This window comes from Sebastes umbrosus, chromosome 2, assembly GCF_015220745.1.
Source record: "Sebastes umbrosus isolate fSebUmb1 chromosome 2, fSebUmb1.pri, whole genome shotgun sequence".
NCBI classification, from domain to species: Eukaryota; Metazoa; Chordata; class Actinopteri; order Perciformes; family Sebastidae; genus Sebastes; species Sebastes umbrosus.
The window spans coordinates 35,795,776-35,816,223 of record NC_051270.1 but is presented as its reverse complement, the minus strand read 5'-3'; the positions used below and the strand labels follow the sequence as shown (position 1 = coordinate 35,816,223).

The 20,448-nt window shown below is 41.1% G+C and overlaps 1 protein-coding gene across 1 annotated transcript; it reads left to right on the top strand.

Moving 5' to 3' along the window:
• The first annotated feature begins 2,144 nt into the window (after window positions 1–2,144).
• On the top strand, window positions 2,145–19,403 carry LOC119500141 (inactive serine protease PAMR1-like). The gene is made up of 11 exons (XM_037789652.1): window positions 2,145–2,530; window positions 4,966–5,127; window positions 5,224–5,349; window positions 7,448–7,562; window positions 8,285–8,496; window positions 11,324–11,521; window positions 11,625–11,819; window positions 12,278–12,344; window positions 13,548–13,810; window positions 15,176–15,519; window positions 16,943–19,403. The coding sequence occupies exons 1-11, from the start codon at window positions 2,425–2,427 to the stop codon at window positions 17,513–17,515; spliced, it is 2,361 nt and encodes a 786-aa protein (XP_037645580.1). The 5' UTR covers window positions 2,145–2,424; the 3' UTR covers window positions 17,516–19,403.
• The last annotated feature ends 1,045 nt before the right edge of the window (window positions 19,404–20,448 follow it).

Genomic DNA, 20,448 nt, shown 5'->3' with positions numbered 1-20,448 from the left:
GGCATCCACAATTGGTAGTTATTTCTAAATGAATTCCAACTGAAGTGATGGTAATAACCACTGTAAGTATTTACATTGTGCAAGCACCGTTTGCACTAATTACAGCTTTGATTTTCTTTGACACTGTAATTTTCACATATTCTCCCCACTCATCCTGCATGTTTTCTCACATTCCGTCAAGCTGGACAGATTTTCACGCTAGCTGCTAAGCACCAAACAGCATACAGATAAAGATAAAGAAGGCTTCAGTCAACAGTCAAACATCTAGCAAGCTAACGTCCTGATTTTGGTTTTTTTTTGTGAATATTGCATTTTTTGTTGTTCCATGTCTTCTATTTGCATAAATAGGCTAATCTTTGCTAATATATTCGCCATAAACAATCTAAGGTTGTAATATGTCAAGGCTACATCACCATGAAGTTATTATGGAGATCTTCTGCCCTCTAGTGGTCAAAGATCTATGAATGAAGCTTTAAAAGAAAAGTCTAACAGAGAAGACTTTGGTTATTGCTCAAGGTCTGGGGCTCAACAACACACATCTCTGTCCTGTAACAACCATGTATCTCTAAAGGATTAATTTTTCCTTAGCGAATAATAACAGCCCCGCTTTCAGCTTCTTCCAGATAATCTGATATGGTTTATTTATTTAAGAGGTGGAATACATTTTTAAAATCATAAAGGAACACTTAATCCTTCGGAGTTTGAAAAGTCTGTCATTGAATGGACTGGAACCAACATTGCGGCTTGTTTGGAAACTTTCTTCTCTTATATCACGAAAAAAGTTCACTAACATTTGTTTCTGAAAACATTTTATGCGAGAAATAAGCCATGCAGTTGCTAAATCTGTCATTATTTTGGATCGACAACAGTTACTTTAAAAGATTCTCAGGAGTTCTGACTGGCGAATCGCGCCCCTGATTAGCATAAACTAGCTTAGACCTCAACTTATTGCAAATGAGGAGCCGCCAATGTGACGCCCTATCTCTCGAATCGCACCGCCACGCTACCAGAATGCATTGCAAATGACTGGGAAGCGTGGATAGGACGGAGGCTGTGGACATGTGCCAATACTGGATTTAACATTATAGACATGACCACTGACTACTTGTATAACAATTTAGCCACAAATTCAAAGGGTGACCATACGCGGTCCAGCCATGTACTCGATTTTGACAGAGTCTTGTTATCCTATTAGTCATCTGTGTGGAATTGTCATAATTAGCATATTAATTCTTGAGTTATAGCCAAAAATGTGTTTTGTGAGGTCACAGTGACCTTGACCTTTGACCACTAGTTTCTAAACAGTTCATCCCTGAGTCCAAGTGGACATTTGTGCCAAATTTGAAGAAATTCCTTCAAGGTATTTCTAAGATATTGCGTTCTAATGCCTCTGGCAATTGCTATTCGGAGGCATAAAAAGATCAGAGCACATTTGCTGTGGATATTTTTTTAAGTAATTAGCAAGCAAAAATATCCAGAGTCTCTCAATCATCTTGTACATTTCGCAATCCACACTCATCTTTAGTAATATCGGAAAAGATAATGATAATCAGATATCACAAAAAGTAAAGAAAAAGTATTTATAAACAGCAAACAACAGTTAAAGTCATGTAACATTATCAGCCTCAATCTGTCTGCTCACAACCTGCTGTAATGGAAAAGATGAGAGAGGAGATATGAAAGCATGGAAACTCCTAGGTAAAGGCTTAGGTAATGGAAAAGCAACCTTGGGCATGAAATGGGCTGTGACGGTCCTGTCAGCCTCATTGCTTCTGGCAAATCTATGTAGCCTGACATCATAAACTTTTCATAGAGAGGACATCTGTTATCTGTCTTCCAAGACGTTGTGAAATTGTCATGTCCGGCATGACAGCTGGTGTATGATGAAGCATCGGTAAACACATTTGGTTTGGTGCACCTGCAAATATACGTATTTTTTTCACATGACACATGGGAAAAAACATTTTTTTTTTATGTCTAACTTGCAGCCAAAGAGAGATTCCCTTCTGTTCTTTCCTCGAAACCTCCTAGGCAACTGACAGATGGATTTTTTACCCCCCTCTGGACTTCCTTCATCACTCTTCACTGTTTTTCTCATTAGCATGTCTTTATTCCCCTCAAATGCACTTTCCACTTCCTCTGCCAACAAGTATTTTCCCGTTGTTACTATTCAGCACGCAGCACTCATTCTGGACTCCCAACGAGAGCAAACACACAGTTGGAGATCTGAGCCGGACAATTTCAAAGCAAATACAAATGAAAGCAACGTGGAAGGAATGGGTTAAGCCGGATCTCTGTCCATTATGCTGAGATGGGGAGAATTCATCATCCATAGCGACGTCATGTTTTGAACAGACAGGAAAATCTGTAGCTTCTTTCTTGGGACGTCTTTGGAGGTTTATTGCTGCCAGCTTGGCAGCCAACATGCTCACTTTCATCTCCAGGAAAGCGTCCGCTTCAACTCTTCTGGACCCTAAACTCTACTACCTCCTCCTAAATCTCTGTTTTTGTGTAAAAGCTTGGCCACATGGTAAGCAAAAGGCATTTCTTGCAATTTTATTGAATGTTGTTCTTACTCTACACAATATTGGAGAGTCTTTGGATCACGATGGCCCCTTCTGTGTGAAAACTTTGCTAAACTTTTAACAAGAAATAAGCCTGTTGACTTAATTGCTGACTAACTGTGGAGTTATTTCATGACGATGAGTCACTTCTGCTGTTAAGACGAGTCATTCTACAGACTCTATGTGCCTCACTGAAATAAGAAGAACACACAACTTGTATACAGCCCTTTCCCTTGCCAATTAATGTAGGTATTGGACATATTAGTGAGGGTTCAATATCTGGGAGGCTTTTGCATTTCATTTAGCACACAAATCCATAACTATTGAGTGGCGGAATTAAACCTGTGATGGAGACAATTGGCTGTAGCCCCTTGTGAGCTTCATCCTTTCCACTGCTCAGTTGTGTGTTCATTCAAAATGGGGTTTGGGAAAAACAAGCCGGTGGGGGTTTTGGGACGTATTTCAGCCAGTCTCTGCATCCCACAATGCTCAACAAGCTACAGCATTGTGGGTCAAAGTTCACATGGCACTCCGGTGAATAGGGTAACAAATTTAACTAATTTGATTTGCTTACATTAAGACAATTACTTTTTTGTGTTGCAAGTTTTCTTAACATATATGTTTAAATATGCAAATGAGGCATTGTATTATCAAATATGTGCTAATTTTCATACATTTCCAGAACAGAAATCTGAACACTGGATAAAGCCAGGTTCAAAATTATTCTTTCAATTTGTTGACTTTAGAGTCAAATGCTTTTACAGGGAGATTGTTGTATATATCTTTATATCACTCCATAAATAACATTTAAAAAAATAATAATAAATAAATACTGAAATCCATTTTCGACATGCTTTTAGAGATAAGATGTCCTATAAATCAGGCTATGAATGATATATGAATAAACCCCTCTGTAAAAACCTCCAGAATATAGATAGGAATGAAACTGGGAAGTTTGGTGTATGTTTTGGCTCAGACTATGAGTAAAAAACTAATTTGCATATGTTTAAATATACAAATGAGGCATTATCTAATGCCAACGTTTGGTGAATTAAGGAGAAATCTGCGCACGCAAATAGACAAAGTGTAGTAAAATACAAGACATGTTATGAAAGCAAAATAGCCCAAAATCTCAAAACTGACCAGTGCATGAAAACACTGTCTTTGCCTATAGGGTCTCCCCTCAAAGTCTGAGATTTGGTTCATAAACACAGATCAGCTTGAGCTTGGTAGCGTCATCTGCCACATAATCACCTGCCAAGATGGATTTCACAGCTCGGCAGTTTGTCCCGTCATCATGAAATGTTGTACGTAAAATCAGTACATATTTTAAGAAAAATCTAAATGCAACTCCTCCACTGAAATATTTCATATTTGAGTAAGCTAGATTTAAAAAAATTATCCAACTGAAAAAAACAGCCTAGTGTTGCCAACTCTTTTCCAATGAAAGTAGCTAGCAGCACTAGCTCCAAAAGTCTCTAAATCTAGCGAGAAAGTTACCAAGTAGGCAACACCGACAGCCCGTCCCGGCTGGGACGGGCTGTCGGTGGGCCACGTTCATTCCTTTGAAAGTTACTCAGTGGTGCATGATGCCAAAATGGCTCGACTTCCAAGTGGAAAAGTACCCAGATCTTCCGGCGATCTTCCGCATGCATTGGGCCCATAGAGCAGGCGCAGTAGCGTCCACTCAGTCACATGGCTCGGTCACGGGGTCACAGCCGTCATGCTGTTGACACAACTTGCTAACTCCGCCTCCCAGCCCTCGCTCCAGCCTCGGTCTGGTTCTCATTCACATGAATGAAGGAAGGGAAATAACTCTGGATTCGGCTATTAGTGCATTTTACAACTTTTAGAACCTAATGATTTAAATAAGGACTATTAGAGTGTTCATACTGGGAAGTTGATTCACCTCAAAAAACAATTATCCGCTGATTTACAGACGTCTCTTTCCCAATGTAAGTCTATGGGAAAACGTCTTTTTGGGCCCAATGGCATCACGTGACGGACATGGAAGTTGTAGTACTGCCGTTTGGCCACTACGAAAATTGGCATCAACGACCGGCGGTCTTCCTGGGGGCCTGGTACCTTCAAGGTCTCCCTCCAAAGCCACTCCCCCAAAATTATCATTATGAATGTAAAAAACGAACACGGCTATTATTAGCACTCACAGCTGTCAATCTAGCAGCTCGGGGAGTGAAGCGCAATGAGTGTGTGCAGGTAGGGAATCCGGTATCTACTGATTTTTTTCTTTTTTTTGGTCAAAGCATTTCATTTATTGATTGCTGTCGGGATGTAATGGGAACTTCAACAAATATAACAAAAATGTTTTTGAGGCACATCACCAACTCTAGCTGTAATTTTAATGCGACTCTCCTTTGTTTTGGTTCCACCCCTCTGACAGAGGACAACTGCCCGAGCTCTGAGTGGAGCGTCATGTGTCGCCCATGCTGTGAGTACCACCTGATCCAGTGTCGGTGTCCCTCAAAAGGCTCGAAGGTCGGCTACACTGTTCCCTGCTGCCGCAATGCTCTGGATCAGTGTGACCCCTGCATCATTCACCCAGGTACACTCTCACTGTCGCTTATAGATATTCCTTTATCTGCTAAAAGAATCTGCTACATAAAATACTTAAGCTTCTTCCTGCGTTTTTCCTTGTCAGGCTGCAGCCTGTTTGAGAACTGTAAAACCTGCCACAATGGAACATGGAAAGCTAATGACAACTTCTTTGTCAATGGAAAGTATTGTACGGAGTGTCGCCAAGGCTGGAGCGGAGGGGACTGTAAAAGTGAGTTAGATTGCTTTAATGCATGTATTTCTGTAAGGTCGTATCTTGCCTCAGGATTAGCTGAATATTCTGAATCTCATTGCAGACATGAGAGAACATGTAACACACGGAGCATACATTTCACAAATACTCAAATATGCAAATATGAAGAAGTGCTGATGTGTTCTTAAATACCATCTATACAACTCCTTGGCAGAATGCTTGATTTTCTTTTTGGATTATATTACATTTGATTACATACATTAGCGAACATAGTGTTACCTGGCTAGTTAACATATGAAATGATAAAGGACTGACAATATGTGACAGCTTGAAATGACTTTATGTTTTGTCAAGATTTAAAATTGTTGCATACATTTGCAGCATTTGTAAACATTGCTGGGAAGGTTTCTATAATAAGTTAAAGGTACAGTGTGTGGGATTTGGCGGCATCTAGCGGTGAGGTTGCAGATTGCAACCAACTGAAACCTCTCCTGTGTGCCAAGCATGTTGGAGAACTATGGTGGCCGAGGCGAAAAATGCAAACGGCCCTATCTAGAGCCAGTGTTTGGTTTGTCCGTTCTGGGCTACTGTAGAAAACTGGCTCCGAGAAGAGGACCCACTCCCCATGTAGATATAAACGACTCATTCTAAGGTAACAAAAACACACCGATTCTTCTCTTCAGGTGATTATAAACTAAAAAAAACATACTTATTAATATTATATTCCAATTGCTGCCAATAGATCTCCCTAAATACTGCACACTGTTCCTTTAAGAAGTTAAAACAAATACTGTTAATTTGCACATAGAAATTGCCAATGTACTGGACAATACAAGCTACCAGAAAGATCAAAATGCTCTTAAAAATCCAAAAAAACAAACCCTAATAAATGTCTTCTAGGTTAAAGAATTTTGTGTTCAGTCTGAGATTCGTATATCCACCAAACTACACTTTAACTTTGTTCATTTAGCTGAGGATTTGAATGTTTCTGATGTTCTGACACAAAAACGGTCTAAATCCAAATTTAGTGCTACACTAAATGCTACGCACTGTTCCTTTAAGGGCACAAAATCCATGACCTACAAATAAACCTCTTTAGTATCTATTACTATGAAGAAATACACCATTATTTGATGGAACACAGGATTTGAAGCTGTAATCATGACCAACTTTGTGGTCCACAGTTTTCAGACTGCTGCACCCACATTTGTAATACACCATGAGGACACTTGGTGGCGACAACGCTTCTTTGTTTGGTTTCAGCCAAGCTCCAACAAAGTCAACTGCTATTATCTAGTTGTAGTTCATGTTCACTAAAATATTCAGGTATTGATAAGAATTGAAAACATAACTATCAGCATTGTGCTACAGCAGCTGTCATACCCAAATATGTTAAATCAAATGTCCCACGGCAACATGATGCTGTCATAGAGGAAAGCAAAAAAAAGTTTACCTGCTTGCCGGCTCCTGTTATTCACCCTCATGATATTTCTCTATTGTTATTTTTTCATGGCCCGAGGGAAATTGCCACTTCCCATTCTGTTATACTATCAGTTTGACATATAAAAAGGGAAGGCATGGAGCCATTATGCAACTCCTGTTGTCCTACACAACCTGTTTAGAGTCTGAATAGATACGAAGTGGCCAAGCATTCTGATGAAATAGGCTGCCTGATTTGAATACTGCTTTGCTGTGGGGTGTGTACAAAAAGGGTTGTGAAAAAGGGTTCTAAAATATTCTAAAACCTTTAACCATTAAATTCCAACTCAAATCCTAATTTCAACCCTCACCCTGGGGACCCTTTCAGTATAGCGAGGACTGACAGAAATCAATTTGTAGAATTTTCAACATCTTGTTTTGCTTTTTTTGTTTATTCCTTTTGAAGAACACACATGCCAGCGTGACTACCAGCATGATGTTTATAATCATGGTTATTAAAGTGGCTGGTTGGATCCTGTCAACTCGTGATTTTCTTACCCTTGCACAGCGTGTCACATCGCTGATCCTGCTTGCAACAGCAAAAAAAAATGTACCGTGCTACTGCGATAAACACACATTCGATGAGAATGTGAATTATTTGCTAAAGCGAAAGTAATTACAGTTCTCTTGTGGGTAGCATGTGGAGGCGTCATTCAGCGGGCTCAGGGTCACATAGCCATGGAGAGTTATCCAACAAATGCCCGATGTGAATGGACAGTGCAAGTGGAGAGGGACAGCAGCATCGAGCTGAGGTGGGTCACTTTTTTTCAAAGCTTTCATGTGCATGTATGAAAATGTATGAAAATGTCTGAAACCGAAGGATATGGTCAGTCTTTATTTGTAAAGGCACCACAGTTCTTATTGTTATTAAAGGGGATATATAATGCACATTTCCAGGTTTCTACTAGAACATGTTTACATGCTTTAATGTGCAAAAAAGCCCAGTCTGCTCTGATTGGTTTACAAGTAAAATATGGTGCACCTTTGCAAAGGTACAGTAGCTCTCAAGCTGTTGGCGGTATATTCTAATGAGCCTGTGACATAGGAAGGGGAGCCAAACTTGAATAGCTGTTGATCCACATGTTTTCTGATCTAGACAGCCAAAAAAAAAACTGACTGGGTTGTCTTATTTCACAGTTTGTGGGTTGGTAGGCGCTCCAGATACCCAAATGTATGAACACAAGCACTGAAAAAGTTAGTTTTTCATGTTATTTCATGACTCGTCAAATGCCGCCGATTGGGCAGCGCACCTTGGCATCGGAAACTGACGCACCCTTTCGGTGGCACCCTTTACAGTATGTGACGAACCGGGCTTTCAACTAACTCCAATGTAAACCCACCCGTAGCGTCGAAGCAAGTGATGTCGTATTAATAGCGTGAGTCTGTTGGCGGGTTGGAGGGTTGAAAGCGGCTCGTATGAATAGGACAGAGAAGAACACCATTTAAACATAACTTGTGTCTGGTTACGCTGCAGGTTTTCACTGCTCAGTCTGGAGGCTGACCATAACTGTCGGTACGACTACGTCGAGGTGCGCGATGGCGACGATCTGAGCTCCCCTGTGATTGGCCGCTATTGTGGGGATCAGCTGCCTCCTCCGATTGAAAGCTCTGGGAACCTCTTGCACATCCTGTTCAGCTCGGACGGCTACAACAACTTTGACGGCTTTGTTCTGACTTTTCAGGAAAATCCAGGCAGGTACAATCATTGTTAGTAATGTCAATGTTACTTATACACATCAGATAAAATGACAGAAACACTCACCAGATAATGCAATCTCATACTCCCTTGGTGTGTTTTTGCCATATTGTTGGACTGTATTGCATTGTAATGAGTAGTGTTGCTCTTATTTCGTCCCCATGCTCAGCTGATGATGAAGTGGTTTCCTCTGTAAAATCCACATGAAATAGATTAAGAGTGTATCTGTCTGATTTATTCTCGTTTGCAATATACTGTAGGTATTTATGTCAGATCTACATGAATACATGATACAGATGATTGCTACCCTGCTCTCCCTTCCACCTCTTTGATTGCATGCACCATATTATTATTTCCTCCTCTTTCAGTCTGCTGTGAGTGTGCAGCCTTCTATACAGGGCAGCGATGTGAGACGGACAGTCAGCGACAGATTAATCATACTCATCCCCTCTCCATTTGCCCTCTTTGAAGCAAATGATGCATCCCATTTATCCAGTCTTCCTCCTCCTGGACATTAACTCTCGCTGGCTTACCTGAACATGTCATAGTGGTACATGCAATTTAATTTATAATAATATAAATCAAAGAAGGGTTAAGTTATTTTCGCATATAATTAATTATGAATATAATTTGAATTAATTATAAAAATCTCTACAAGATAACATAGAGTGTATGAGTCATAGACTGTATATGTGAAGTGGACATAGTCACCGTGACGTCAATCATTGGTTTATGGACTCCCATTTTGAAGCCTTGAGTTTGGCACTTTGTTTTTTTGCAACCAGAAGTCGAACAAACTGTTAATATAAACTTTGATGAACTGAAAACACACTGAAAGGGTTAAAGTTGTAAGACGAAAATGCGGACAACTCCCAGACCGAACAACGCCTTGGTGGCAACGTGTCAATCACAAGGTAGCCACGCCCTAAAGAATCCCCTGCTTTATGGTCTATTTGACTCTAAATGGGACCATAATTTACTAAATGAACATCATGCTGTATTGAAGAAGACTTGAAACTAGCGATTGAGACCATAAACTCATGTTTACAATGTTTACTGAGGTAATAAATCAAGTGAGAAGTAGGCTCATTTTCTCATAAACTCCAATAGAATTCTAACTTATTTTTGCAACCAGAGGAGTCGCCTCCTGCTGGCTATTAGAAAGAATGCAACTTTAAGGCACTTCCGCATTGGCTTCACTTCTCAGACCAGGAGGTTTCACACTTGTATGAGTACAAATGAGTATTATTGCAGAGGGCACAAAGGTCTCACTGTAGCGTGCTTTTTTACAGATCAGAGATCTTTATCTGCAGCTAGATGAGTATAGAGTGAAGCATGAGTCCAGGGGGGTGGCTGGGGTCAAGTGCTATGATGAGTGCAAAAATGGTTGCGGTGATTGAAAGTAGTACTTTGAGTTTCTGGATGGCAGAGAGCAACTGTTGGCAGCGTTTGTGGATATGAGTATAGTGTAATGATCAAAGTTTACTGTGAAATGTGATTCCAAGATACTTGAAGCTCTCCGCCATCTCAACTGGCTCACTGTAATATAAAAACATACCAAACTAAAAGGAGAGTTTTAGAGAGGCAGGGCAATTGAAAGGGTTCAATTCGTTCCTCCTTCAACCACAATTCCAAAAGGTTAATGTTATTGTGGTGCTCGCCAGTCAAAAACCTTTAACTTGTGGGGTCTCCCAGGGCAGTGTCCTAGGGCCATTATTCCTTTCACTATGTATGTCAATGATTTAAAGCAGCCTGCTCTTTTTTGGCTGAACCGCATTGGGCCAGCCCTACAAACGCAAAAGTCTATCACTGACTGACTGAGTGATGAAGTTACACGATTGATCGGCCGAGTGTTGGAGTTTCCTCATTGGCCGTTGCTCTTTCAAAATGAAAAGGCGGGGAACAGTCCTTTATGCAAATGAGCCCGTACAGCACAACACGTCTGGCTCACGAAACTTGGACCGAGCTGTCAAACTAGGCCATCTAGTTCTAAAATGAAACGAGATTCAGCAGTGGCATATCCCATTTGTCGCTTAAAATGTTTTCAGAAGTAGATTTTGGTGGATTGTTTAGACGGAATAACAGAAAGTTTACGGGCAGGCCGCCATGTTGTTTTCTGTTTGAAATGACGAGCAGAAAACCAGGGACCAATCAGGTGCATTCAACAATAGGGTACGTCACCGCTTGAACAGCCAGTTGAGTGGAGCAGCGCGTCCCCTAGTGTCCTCGCCGGACCTTGTGTACTGCTGGATTTAACATTATAGACATGACCACTGACTAGCTCTCATTTAGGGAAAATGAAGGAGGCAATATCTAGGATTTTAGACAACAACAAACACTCAGGGAATGGGCTTTAGTGTGTGTTTCAATACTATCACCTTCTGGTACAGCATTTCTCCACGACGTGTCAAAACAACACTCATTACCTCCCCACACACATCTTAAGTTTTTCAAAATCACTGAAATAGAAAAAAAAAAATCTAAATTAAGTTATGTCTCATTAAGAGAACTGTAAATAATACACCTCCTAGTTGTTTATCCCATAACTCTTTCAATCCCAACAGGGATTACCATGATTATGCAGCAAGAGGTAACTCAACTAATATTTTTCCCTTTAAAGGAAAAATGATTTTTTTTTTAGCAATACTTTTGAACAGCAAAACAATATCTGAAACAACTGCAGAACGAGAGGATTTTCATACTTTCTGATCAGTTTTGTACCATTTATGTGAATTCAGTAAAAGCTAAACTTTTGTATCTTTATTGAGTTTTGCATTGTGGAGGTTTTTCTTTCATTTATCACCAGTTTCTCCACAGGTTCATCCATCAAGAATCAGGCGTGTGCACTCCCAGAGAAACTGATGAATGGATATTTGCTGCCTGTATACGGAACAAAGGAGGAGCTTGTGTCTGTAAACCACCGGTGCCATTTACCTTTCACACTGATCGGCTCCCAGCAGAGGATCTGTCTGCCTAATAGCACGTGGAGTGGCTCAGCTCCCACATGTGTAAAAGGTACTTTTTTCCACCAGGTAGCTTCTGGTCTTCATTTCTGATGTTTGTACATTATAAAAGCCACCTATTGTGTGAGTTTGTTCCTTGTCTCTCACAAACACAGGCCAAACAAGCCGAGTCCGGTGTCCCCCTCCACCCAAATTGCTCAATGGCTACCACAGACCCGCTCCAGACACAGCTGGAGCTGCAGAGGCCGTTGAGTTTTTCTGTAAAAAGTCCTATATTCTGAGTGGAAACCACCAGAGTACCTGCCTCTCTAATGGATCCTGGAGTAGCAGGCCGCCCAAGTGTGTGAGAGGTAGCTGTTTTCAAAAACACATTAGGGCTGGTAACACACTGTTACACACACAAAGTAGCCTATTTCCCACGTCATTACTGTGTGAGAACGCCACGAAATGTTTCCAACATACAGTCGGTCTTACTATTTGTTTCTCTGACAGCCCAATTTAGCTGGGAATTTACATATCCGGACATAAAAAAAGGAACAATTTAGAAATTAGAACACAATGATGAGTGTATAGTAAACAAGGCCATTTCTTTGTAAAGATTAAGCAGTAATGGTTATGAATTTTTCTGTAAGATGAATGTTTGTCCCTTATCGTTTCTGCATAAAATTGTTTCTATTTACTCTGAATAGCTTACCCTTCTGCTTACAATTATTCATGTTATTGAAATGGAGTTGTTTATGCAATGGAGGCTCAGAAAGTAATCCTTAAGTCGTACACTAATAGCCACCTGCTTGATTTTCTTCTACAGCATGTCGAGAGCCCAAAGTTTCTGACCTTGTGCGACAAAGTGTCGTCCAGCCACATCTGATATCAAGGTAGCCGCTGTGTTGTGTGCATTTACATGATTTTGTCAACTTAAAGCTACTACGTGTAGACTTTTTTTGTCATGCTAGCAGCATTGTTGTTTGTGTTCTGATCCCTTAATTGTTTCACCTTGCGCCATCATTGGGTCAACATTTTGATTCGCCCAATACTAATGACATTCCCATCAGCCTCAGCTGTACTACTTTATGTTTTGTTCTAATTAGCAAATGTTAGCATGCTACTAACACGCTAAATTAAGATGATGAACATGGTAAACAGGCTCAGAATTGGCATGTTAGCATTGTCATTGAGGGCATGTCAGCATGCTGACATTAGCACTTAGTTCACAGCACGATTGTATCTAGAAGGTAACCCCGATTTTAAGAAAACTTGTAAAAACTCTTGTTAGACTCGCTGCCCGACGACCTATCCTAACCTTAAAGGATCAGTGTGTAACAATTATGGGGATCTATTGGCAGAAATGGAATATAATATTAATATAACTATGTTTTCTTTAGTGTAATCACCTGATGATAAGAATTGTTGTGTTTTTGTTACCTTAGAATGAGCCGTTTATATCAACCTAGGGAGCGGGTTCTCTTGACGGAGTCCGCCATGTTGCACCGCCATGTTTCTACAGTAGCCCAGAACGGACAAATCAAACTCTTTTCCTGCTTGGGCCGGAGTCGATAACGATACTCTCTCCTGTCGCCGCCGCTCTCTCTCTCTTGCTTCGCCACTCACTTCCCACATACACGCACACTCTACGCACTGACTCTGCTCCAGATGGCTCTAGAGAGGGCCATTCACGTTTTCACGTCAGCCACCGTAGCTCTCCAACACTCTTGGCGCACGGGAGAGGCTTCAGGTGGTTGTAATCTCCTCACCTCGCCGCTAGATACCGCCAGATCCTACACGCTGGACCTTTAACTATTCCAGTTCAAAACCATCTTGTGAGAGTTTTGCAATGTGCTTGTTACCTTCCAGACACAAACTCAAAGCACTGCTGTGCCAAAGTTCAACCACACAGTTCACTAGTGTAGCTGTAGACTCTCATCTTTATGTGATTATAGCATCTTGCATATTATTCAGATGGAAATAGTTATGTACTATGCAATACAGGTGTGGAAACTTAACAATTGAAATGGGAAATTAGCAATGGAGTTTGCAGGATAAGGAGCTATTAATTAAGACCACTCTTTTTTTTTTCACAGAGAGAATCCAGACCAAAGAATCCACCTCTCATCCAGGTACAGCATGCACGATTTGTTGTCAGCTGGTTTTATTCCCCTTACATCGGACAAACGGTCAAAAGAAGACGACACCGCCTCCGTGGAGCTCCCTCATGGCTTTCACCCAGTCCACACAAGCATTGAGTATCAGTGTGCCTCCCCGCTCTACCGCCACACGGGGAGCTCCCGACGCACCTGTCTGAAGTCTGGCAGGTGGAGTGGACGCCATGTTTCCTGCTCACCAGGTGAGAGCAGCAACTGAATAGACCTAGCTTGTGAAGTGAGACCTGAGTTTCTTTCCAAGAGAAAAAACAATAGATATGTAGCCTATGTTCTACTTTAAAGTGAGACAATGTCACATTTAAAACTAAAAGTGCACTCGAAGAGCGCAGACCTCCGCCAAGGCAGGTTTCATGTACGTCGCTGCCCTGTATTTAGAGCGAGAAGTCTACTAAGGGCAGGTGGAAGGGGTGTCGGATGGGACAAACAAACACAGGACTTTTACTCAGGAGACCGGCGTTCATGTCCCTTGTGAAACCAAAAGTTGATTGATTTTCACTGACAACATTGTGACGTGACAGTGTTCCACTGAGTCACAATAGTTATGTAAATAGCTTAGGTTACATTACAAGTGTACTTATGTTAAGCCAAACCATTACGTTTTTTCAAATCCTAACTAAGTAGTTTTGTTGCCTAAACCTAGCCGCCACTGTTTCACAATGTTAACCACATGTTACAACTTTAATCACGCACAAACATTCAGCGTCATGATACTACGCAAAATATGACAAGTAGGGATGATATCACTACACTACAATTTAAAAATAACCATCAACCTGTAATTCCCACGTGTGGCCACAGTGGCCGCTGTTCAGCAAAAATTACATGGACTCACTTAAAGCAATAGTTTGACATTTTTGGGAAATACACTCATTCTCTTTCTTGCAGAGCGTTAGATGAAACGATTAATACCACTCTCACGTCTGAATTGTAAATATGAAGCTATAGAACCAACAGCCGGCTAACTTAGCTTACCGTAGCCTAAAACTGGAAATGGGAAAGCAGCTAGCCATAAAGCCGTTTCACACAAAGCACAGACTTATGAATGTTTGCACCCCTACAGAACATTCGTGTGGGGGAAAAAATAGTCGGTTGGACCTCAATTTCAGTAGATTTCCGCCTGCGGAAATATATCTTTTTACCAGTGGAATCCTTTGATCGCTGTCATTCTGCATAATAAGTGGCCAGGTGCCTCTGTTTGTAGCCCAGAGGGTGTGTATTTTCGGGGCCTTGGATTAGTCAATGAATGTTTGTTTTCGGGGTAACGGACTGTCAGACAAATGGGCTTTTTTCTGTCCTATGGGACATTTTTTGGACTATTGGTGTTTTGGAATAACAACGGCCCGTCCCCTTCTCAACACCAAATAATGTAGCAAGAAAACTAATTAACAGATTTTCCAGTTTTAAGTGTTTAAGGAATTTACCATGTGAATGAAAAGGTAGAATTATTAACCTACCTTGAATTTGTATTAAAGGCTTTAACCACCTTTTTTACAAGTTTATGAAATTACATTTTTGACACCTCCTCTCTGATTGTTACCTTCCCACAGTTTGCGGCAAATTCGACACTTCCAGTCTATACAACCTCACAGACACACCGTGGCCGTGGCATGCTGCTGTCTATATCCGCTCATCTCCTGATCACACTGCCAGCACCAACAGGCCCCACCGTGGAGGAACCATGTCCATCCAGCAGGGGGCCTCAGAGGAGTCCACATTCTGGTCCCTCGCCTGCAGCGGGGCTCTGCTCAGCCAGCGTGGCGTCCTGGTGGCAGCTCAGTGTGTGGTCGACAAGGACAAGCAGCAGACCCTTCACCCGGCACATGTGAAGGTTGTAGTAGGCATGCAGCACCAGACATCCAAGGACCGGCTGAAGAGCCTGCCCCACCTTAGGGTACGACACAGTCTCCTAGTCAGAAAACAGTTTTTATTTCTATTTCTATTATATTATCTTTACAGTATAGAGCCATATCATTTCTTTGCAAGCATGGCTCTCTAGATTTGTTATCTAGACATCTACTGCATGTCAAAAAACTACGGCTGTCAATTGATTAAAATATTTAATCGCGATTAATTGCAAAATAATCACATATTTTACATCTGTTCAAAATGTACCTTAAAGAGAGATTTGTCAAATATTTAATACTCTTATCAACAGGGGAGTGTGCAAATATGCTGCTTTATGCAAATGTGTGTATATATTTATTACTGGAAATCTATTAACAACACAAAACAATGACAGATATTGTCCAGAAACCCTCACAGGTACTGCATTTAGTATAAAAAATATGCTCAAATCATAAGATGGCAAACTGCAGCCCAACAGACAACAACAGCTGTCAGTGTGTCAATGTGCTGACTTGACTATGACTTGCCCCCAAACTGCATGTGATTATCATAAAGTGGGCATATCTGTAAAGGGGAGACTCGTGGGTACCCATAGAACCCATTTTCATTCACATATCTTGAGGTCAGAGGTCAAGGGACCCCTTTGAAGATGGTCTTGACAGTTTTTTCTCACCTAAACAGTATGACATGGTTGGTACCAATGGATTCTTTATGTTTTCTAGTTTCATATAATGCCAGTATCTTCACTCTAGCTTTAAAACTGAGCCCGCTACAACCTAAAAATCGCGAGTTGCGTTACAGAAATTAGTGGCATTAAAACAAATTTGCCTTAACGCGTTATTATTGCGTTAACGTTGACGGCCCTACAAAAAACATTTCGATGTCAAGGTTAAAACTGGGTTAAATTAGTTGAAAGCCTGAAAGTTTTCTTTGGATTTTAGGTTGCATAGTATATGTTTTCTAACAATTTAAATGGCTATATTTCAATAACTGCAAGTTGAAATAGTCATTTAAATAGTGGTAAACATTGGTTGTATTGATGTCTAAAAAAAAAAAAAACACATTTATCCAACTTTTAACCCAGAAGCCTAAACTTCTTCATTTTTATTATGATCTTTTTTTATTTTCCGGTCATGCAGTGCACAAAAGTTTCCCATGACTACAAAATCCACCAAACAGCAGATGCAGCGGTAATATTAAGCAAGACATCTTGATTAAATAAATATAATCTTCTGGGTAGGTTTTTGTTTGTAAATGGAACAGGAGGAAATCCTTTGGCATTGAGATGTGCACTTAAAGCTTTACCGGGATATTTGATTTGGATTTGAAATCTTTGCGCATCTTGACGCATATTATCTAATCTTGACAAATATTCCAAAACCAACAAAAGTTGGCTCATTCTTAGTGACATCAGGGGTTCTCAGGTATTCTCACTTCCAATATCACTCTCTCTCTGTCTGCCCCAGCAGGTTTCAGACATTTTAGTCCATCCAAACTTCTACTCAGCACCAGACTCCGACGTGGCTGTTCTCAAGCTGAAAGACAAGGCCAGGATCAGTGAGCGTGTGTTGCCAGTGTGTCTACCCAGAGTGCAAGGTGGTGAAGTGACAGCGCAGGAGGCTCACACTGCGAGGTGGATTTTACCCAACGATCACAGGCACCGGAGCCGCGACACTCCCTCCAGCCAGACGAGACTGGTCGAGTTGGTTGATGTTGCTCGGTGTGAAAGAGAGTTTGCTCAAGGAGGAGCACGAACCGCAGTGATCAGTGACAATACACTGTGTGTCATTAGGACGCCGTCCCGTCCTCAAAGCCCTTGTACCAGCGTTAATCCAGGTATCACAACCACGCCAGCTGTGCTGTCATCAACAACTGGTGTCCCGTCGGGTCACGAGGAGACTCCGGGAGCCTCCGGCACACGCTGGCACCTCCTCGGTTTGGAGAGTTTCAGCTATAAAGAAGAGAACTGCCACCAACAGATTTACACAGTTCAGACAAGAATAGCCAACTTCCGAGACTGGATAGAGAAAAACACAAAGTAAATTTCCTCTCTATCTCATGTCAAGCTGATTTCCAGCAACTTAAATCTTAAATGGTCATTTCTTTCCAGTTTTGTACCAGCTGGTGGAAATGGTGGAGATGGAGCGGACAGTGAGAACACATTTGCTGTGATAATTTCGTACCTGCTGTGTCAATATCCAACACAGTCTCATGGCAGTTGGTGAAATAGTCATGAAACTGAACATATTTGATTTGTGTACATAGAAAGAAATTTCCTTTTTTTCCGTTGACGCTCAGCACGACTTTCAACAACGTATGTCCAGCAACACGGGACGCACATGTCAATTTCTGCTCCAGTCTTTTGAAAATAAAACTACTTTGTTATAGGTTTAAGTGTAAGGGTCACTTTCCACTCAGCAGGCTGGTTGGGTTATTTATCTCTGAGCAGAGGCAGCTGTGGAGCCTAATTGTCCCTGATGAGGATCAGGTGGTTGAAGCCTGTATCTACCCCTGGTTTCAGTGCTCAGGTGCTGACTCTGTCTCTTTGTCAAAGGTAGTGAGAGTGCTGTCCTGTTTTTTCCTCTAGCTGTATAGGGGTGTGTGAATCTGCAGAAGTACCACGTGAACCTATCTGTGGGATTTTCTCACCATTTAGCTTCTTCTCAGAGTCTCTTTAAAGTGGGTTAGGTCTGTGTGACCTGCCTTCGCTGGTTCTTTTGTTTCATTTATGTTCTAGTCAGTAGCGGCGTTTTCGTTTTAGTCTTTTCAAGATATATTGGGTGTAGGAAGCCTTCCTTTTAGGCCTGTTTTTATTTGGCGTTTCCCCATTCCCTTTAAATCGCTTGCGATTTTAGTGATTAACCTTCGGGATTAACTTTTTAGATTCCCCTGGTCGGCAATAGCATCCCTCCCCCCCCACCCCCCGTTTCCCCTGACATTAAGAATAAATTGACTTGGTTAGGTTTAGGCAAAAATTCACTGAGTTAGGTCTATGAGAAGATGGTGGTTTGGGTTTAAATAACACTGGAAGTGCTGTAACTTCAGTATGAAAGTTACCAATGAATTTGACTTCTGGTTCCACACGGGACACGAACGCCAGTCTCTTGGGAGAAAGGTCCTGTGTTTTTTGACCCACCCATCAACCCTGACCTCCTCCCTAGGCAGCGTTCGCCGCTCTTTACACTTCATGGTTCACAATTACATAGTTCACATACAAATTGCTTTTGTGCTGAACAAAATGTGAAATTTCTGTCTATGTACATGTTTGTGACTATTTAACACACTTCTGTGTGACTGGGCTGCAATATCATATGATGTGAGAGCTGCTTTCCTGGCACTCTATTTGTATCTCTTATGTGTGCATGTTATTGTTCAGTATTTGGGCCACCTCCACTTCAAACAACTCAACGTGAGCTGGTTGAGATACACACACCCACATACACATGATCTTTGAATGTTACCTTATAACTGTGTGAGGTGTTTTTTTTCCTCAGAATTTTTAAGATAAAGGCTGCTCTTTAAAAAATAAAGAAATCCACCAGATGCCATTTTGAGTCTTTGATGAACTGCACTCCACTCAGCTAGAACAATATGAAATGAAGTCAATGACATTATCACTGGCAAGAAAGAAATCCATAAGTCGGCTTAAATTTACTGTTTATCTTGTCGGCACTGTGTGCTTCTAGCTATCTCCAGATCCAGGCTTAAAACCAAAAGTGAGTTGACATTCAGTCATCAACAGTCCGATTTTTATTGTTTTTATTTTGTCATTTCATTTTTTGTTTCATTCTGTGCTTACGTCCTGATTTTGGTTAGTTTCAGTCCATGTAACTGTACCTTGTAATTTTTATTTTAAATGGAGTTGCTTTTGCTGTCATGAAGTAGTAATATCATATTATATCATATAACATCAGAAAATAAAAATACATTCAAAAGCCAGTTTCATATCCAAAAATTGCTTCAGAGCTGAGTTCATGTCTCCATCCTACACTTCTTAAGACACTTTGGGCAAGTCACTGAATCACTGCCAGCTCCAGTCATCTGACCTCTGACTATCCTGGAGATAAACATTTTCCAAGAAGGATAAGTCATTATCTGCAAAGTAGGGCACGTATGCATGCATACATACATACGTTTATCTCCTGCTAAATTGACATTTTTTTAATTTTTTTATTCAGTTTGATGCAGTTTCAAATTAAAAATAAAACATTTATATATTTTACATGCATTAGTCTGTTTAAAAAGCACTGACATTCAAGCAGCCCATCATTTATAATGCAACTATGGATCATTTCCCTTATCTGCATGCATTGCACGTGCATGGCAGTACACCATGTACAGACTGCATGTTCAATCTGTCACAGTAAATAAACACTAAATGCATAGCACCGGTGTGTCTGCGGCTGCGTTTGCATGTGAGGCCATGCGTTCGTGAGTTTCCCTGTAGACTGTCCAACATGTGCTGTCATTGAGAAACACACTGAGAGGATTTGCTAAACTTAGCCCTTACTCCTGAGACGCAGACGCCCGCTGTGCTCTGCGCGCGGCTTTGCGCAGGACACCTTTTAAGCCCGGCCAATTAAACAATGAGTAGTCTGCCTCTGCAACTTGCAAACTGATTGCATCATAGCAGCTGATCATTGTGTTTCTACTACAAACTAAATGACAGAACACATAAAGAAGAAGTCGAGACTGGAAAATGTGTAACCGTAAACACATTAGCGACTCCGCTGCACATCAAAAAACCATAAGAAGAGATGGGTAAACACATGCAGATGATAGTAATGCATTAAAACATTCTCAACCTTTTATGTTTTTCATTTGAGTTGACATTACGGGCTTGGGCCTTAATGTTTTGCACTAGCAGAGGTCTCACTGATGTCATGATGCTTAAAATGGGGTGAAAGTCTGCTCATCTATTACTCTTTAACTGAGAGAACACCCCACCCACACCTGAGAGGAGGTACTGACCTCT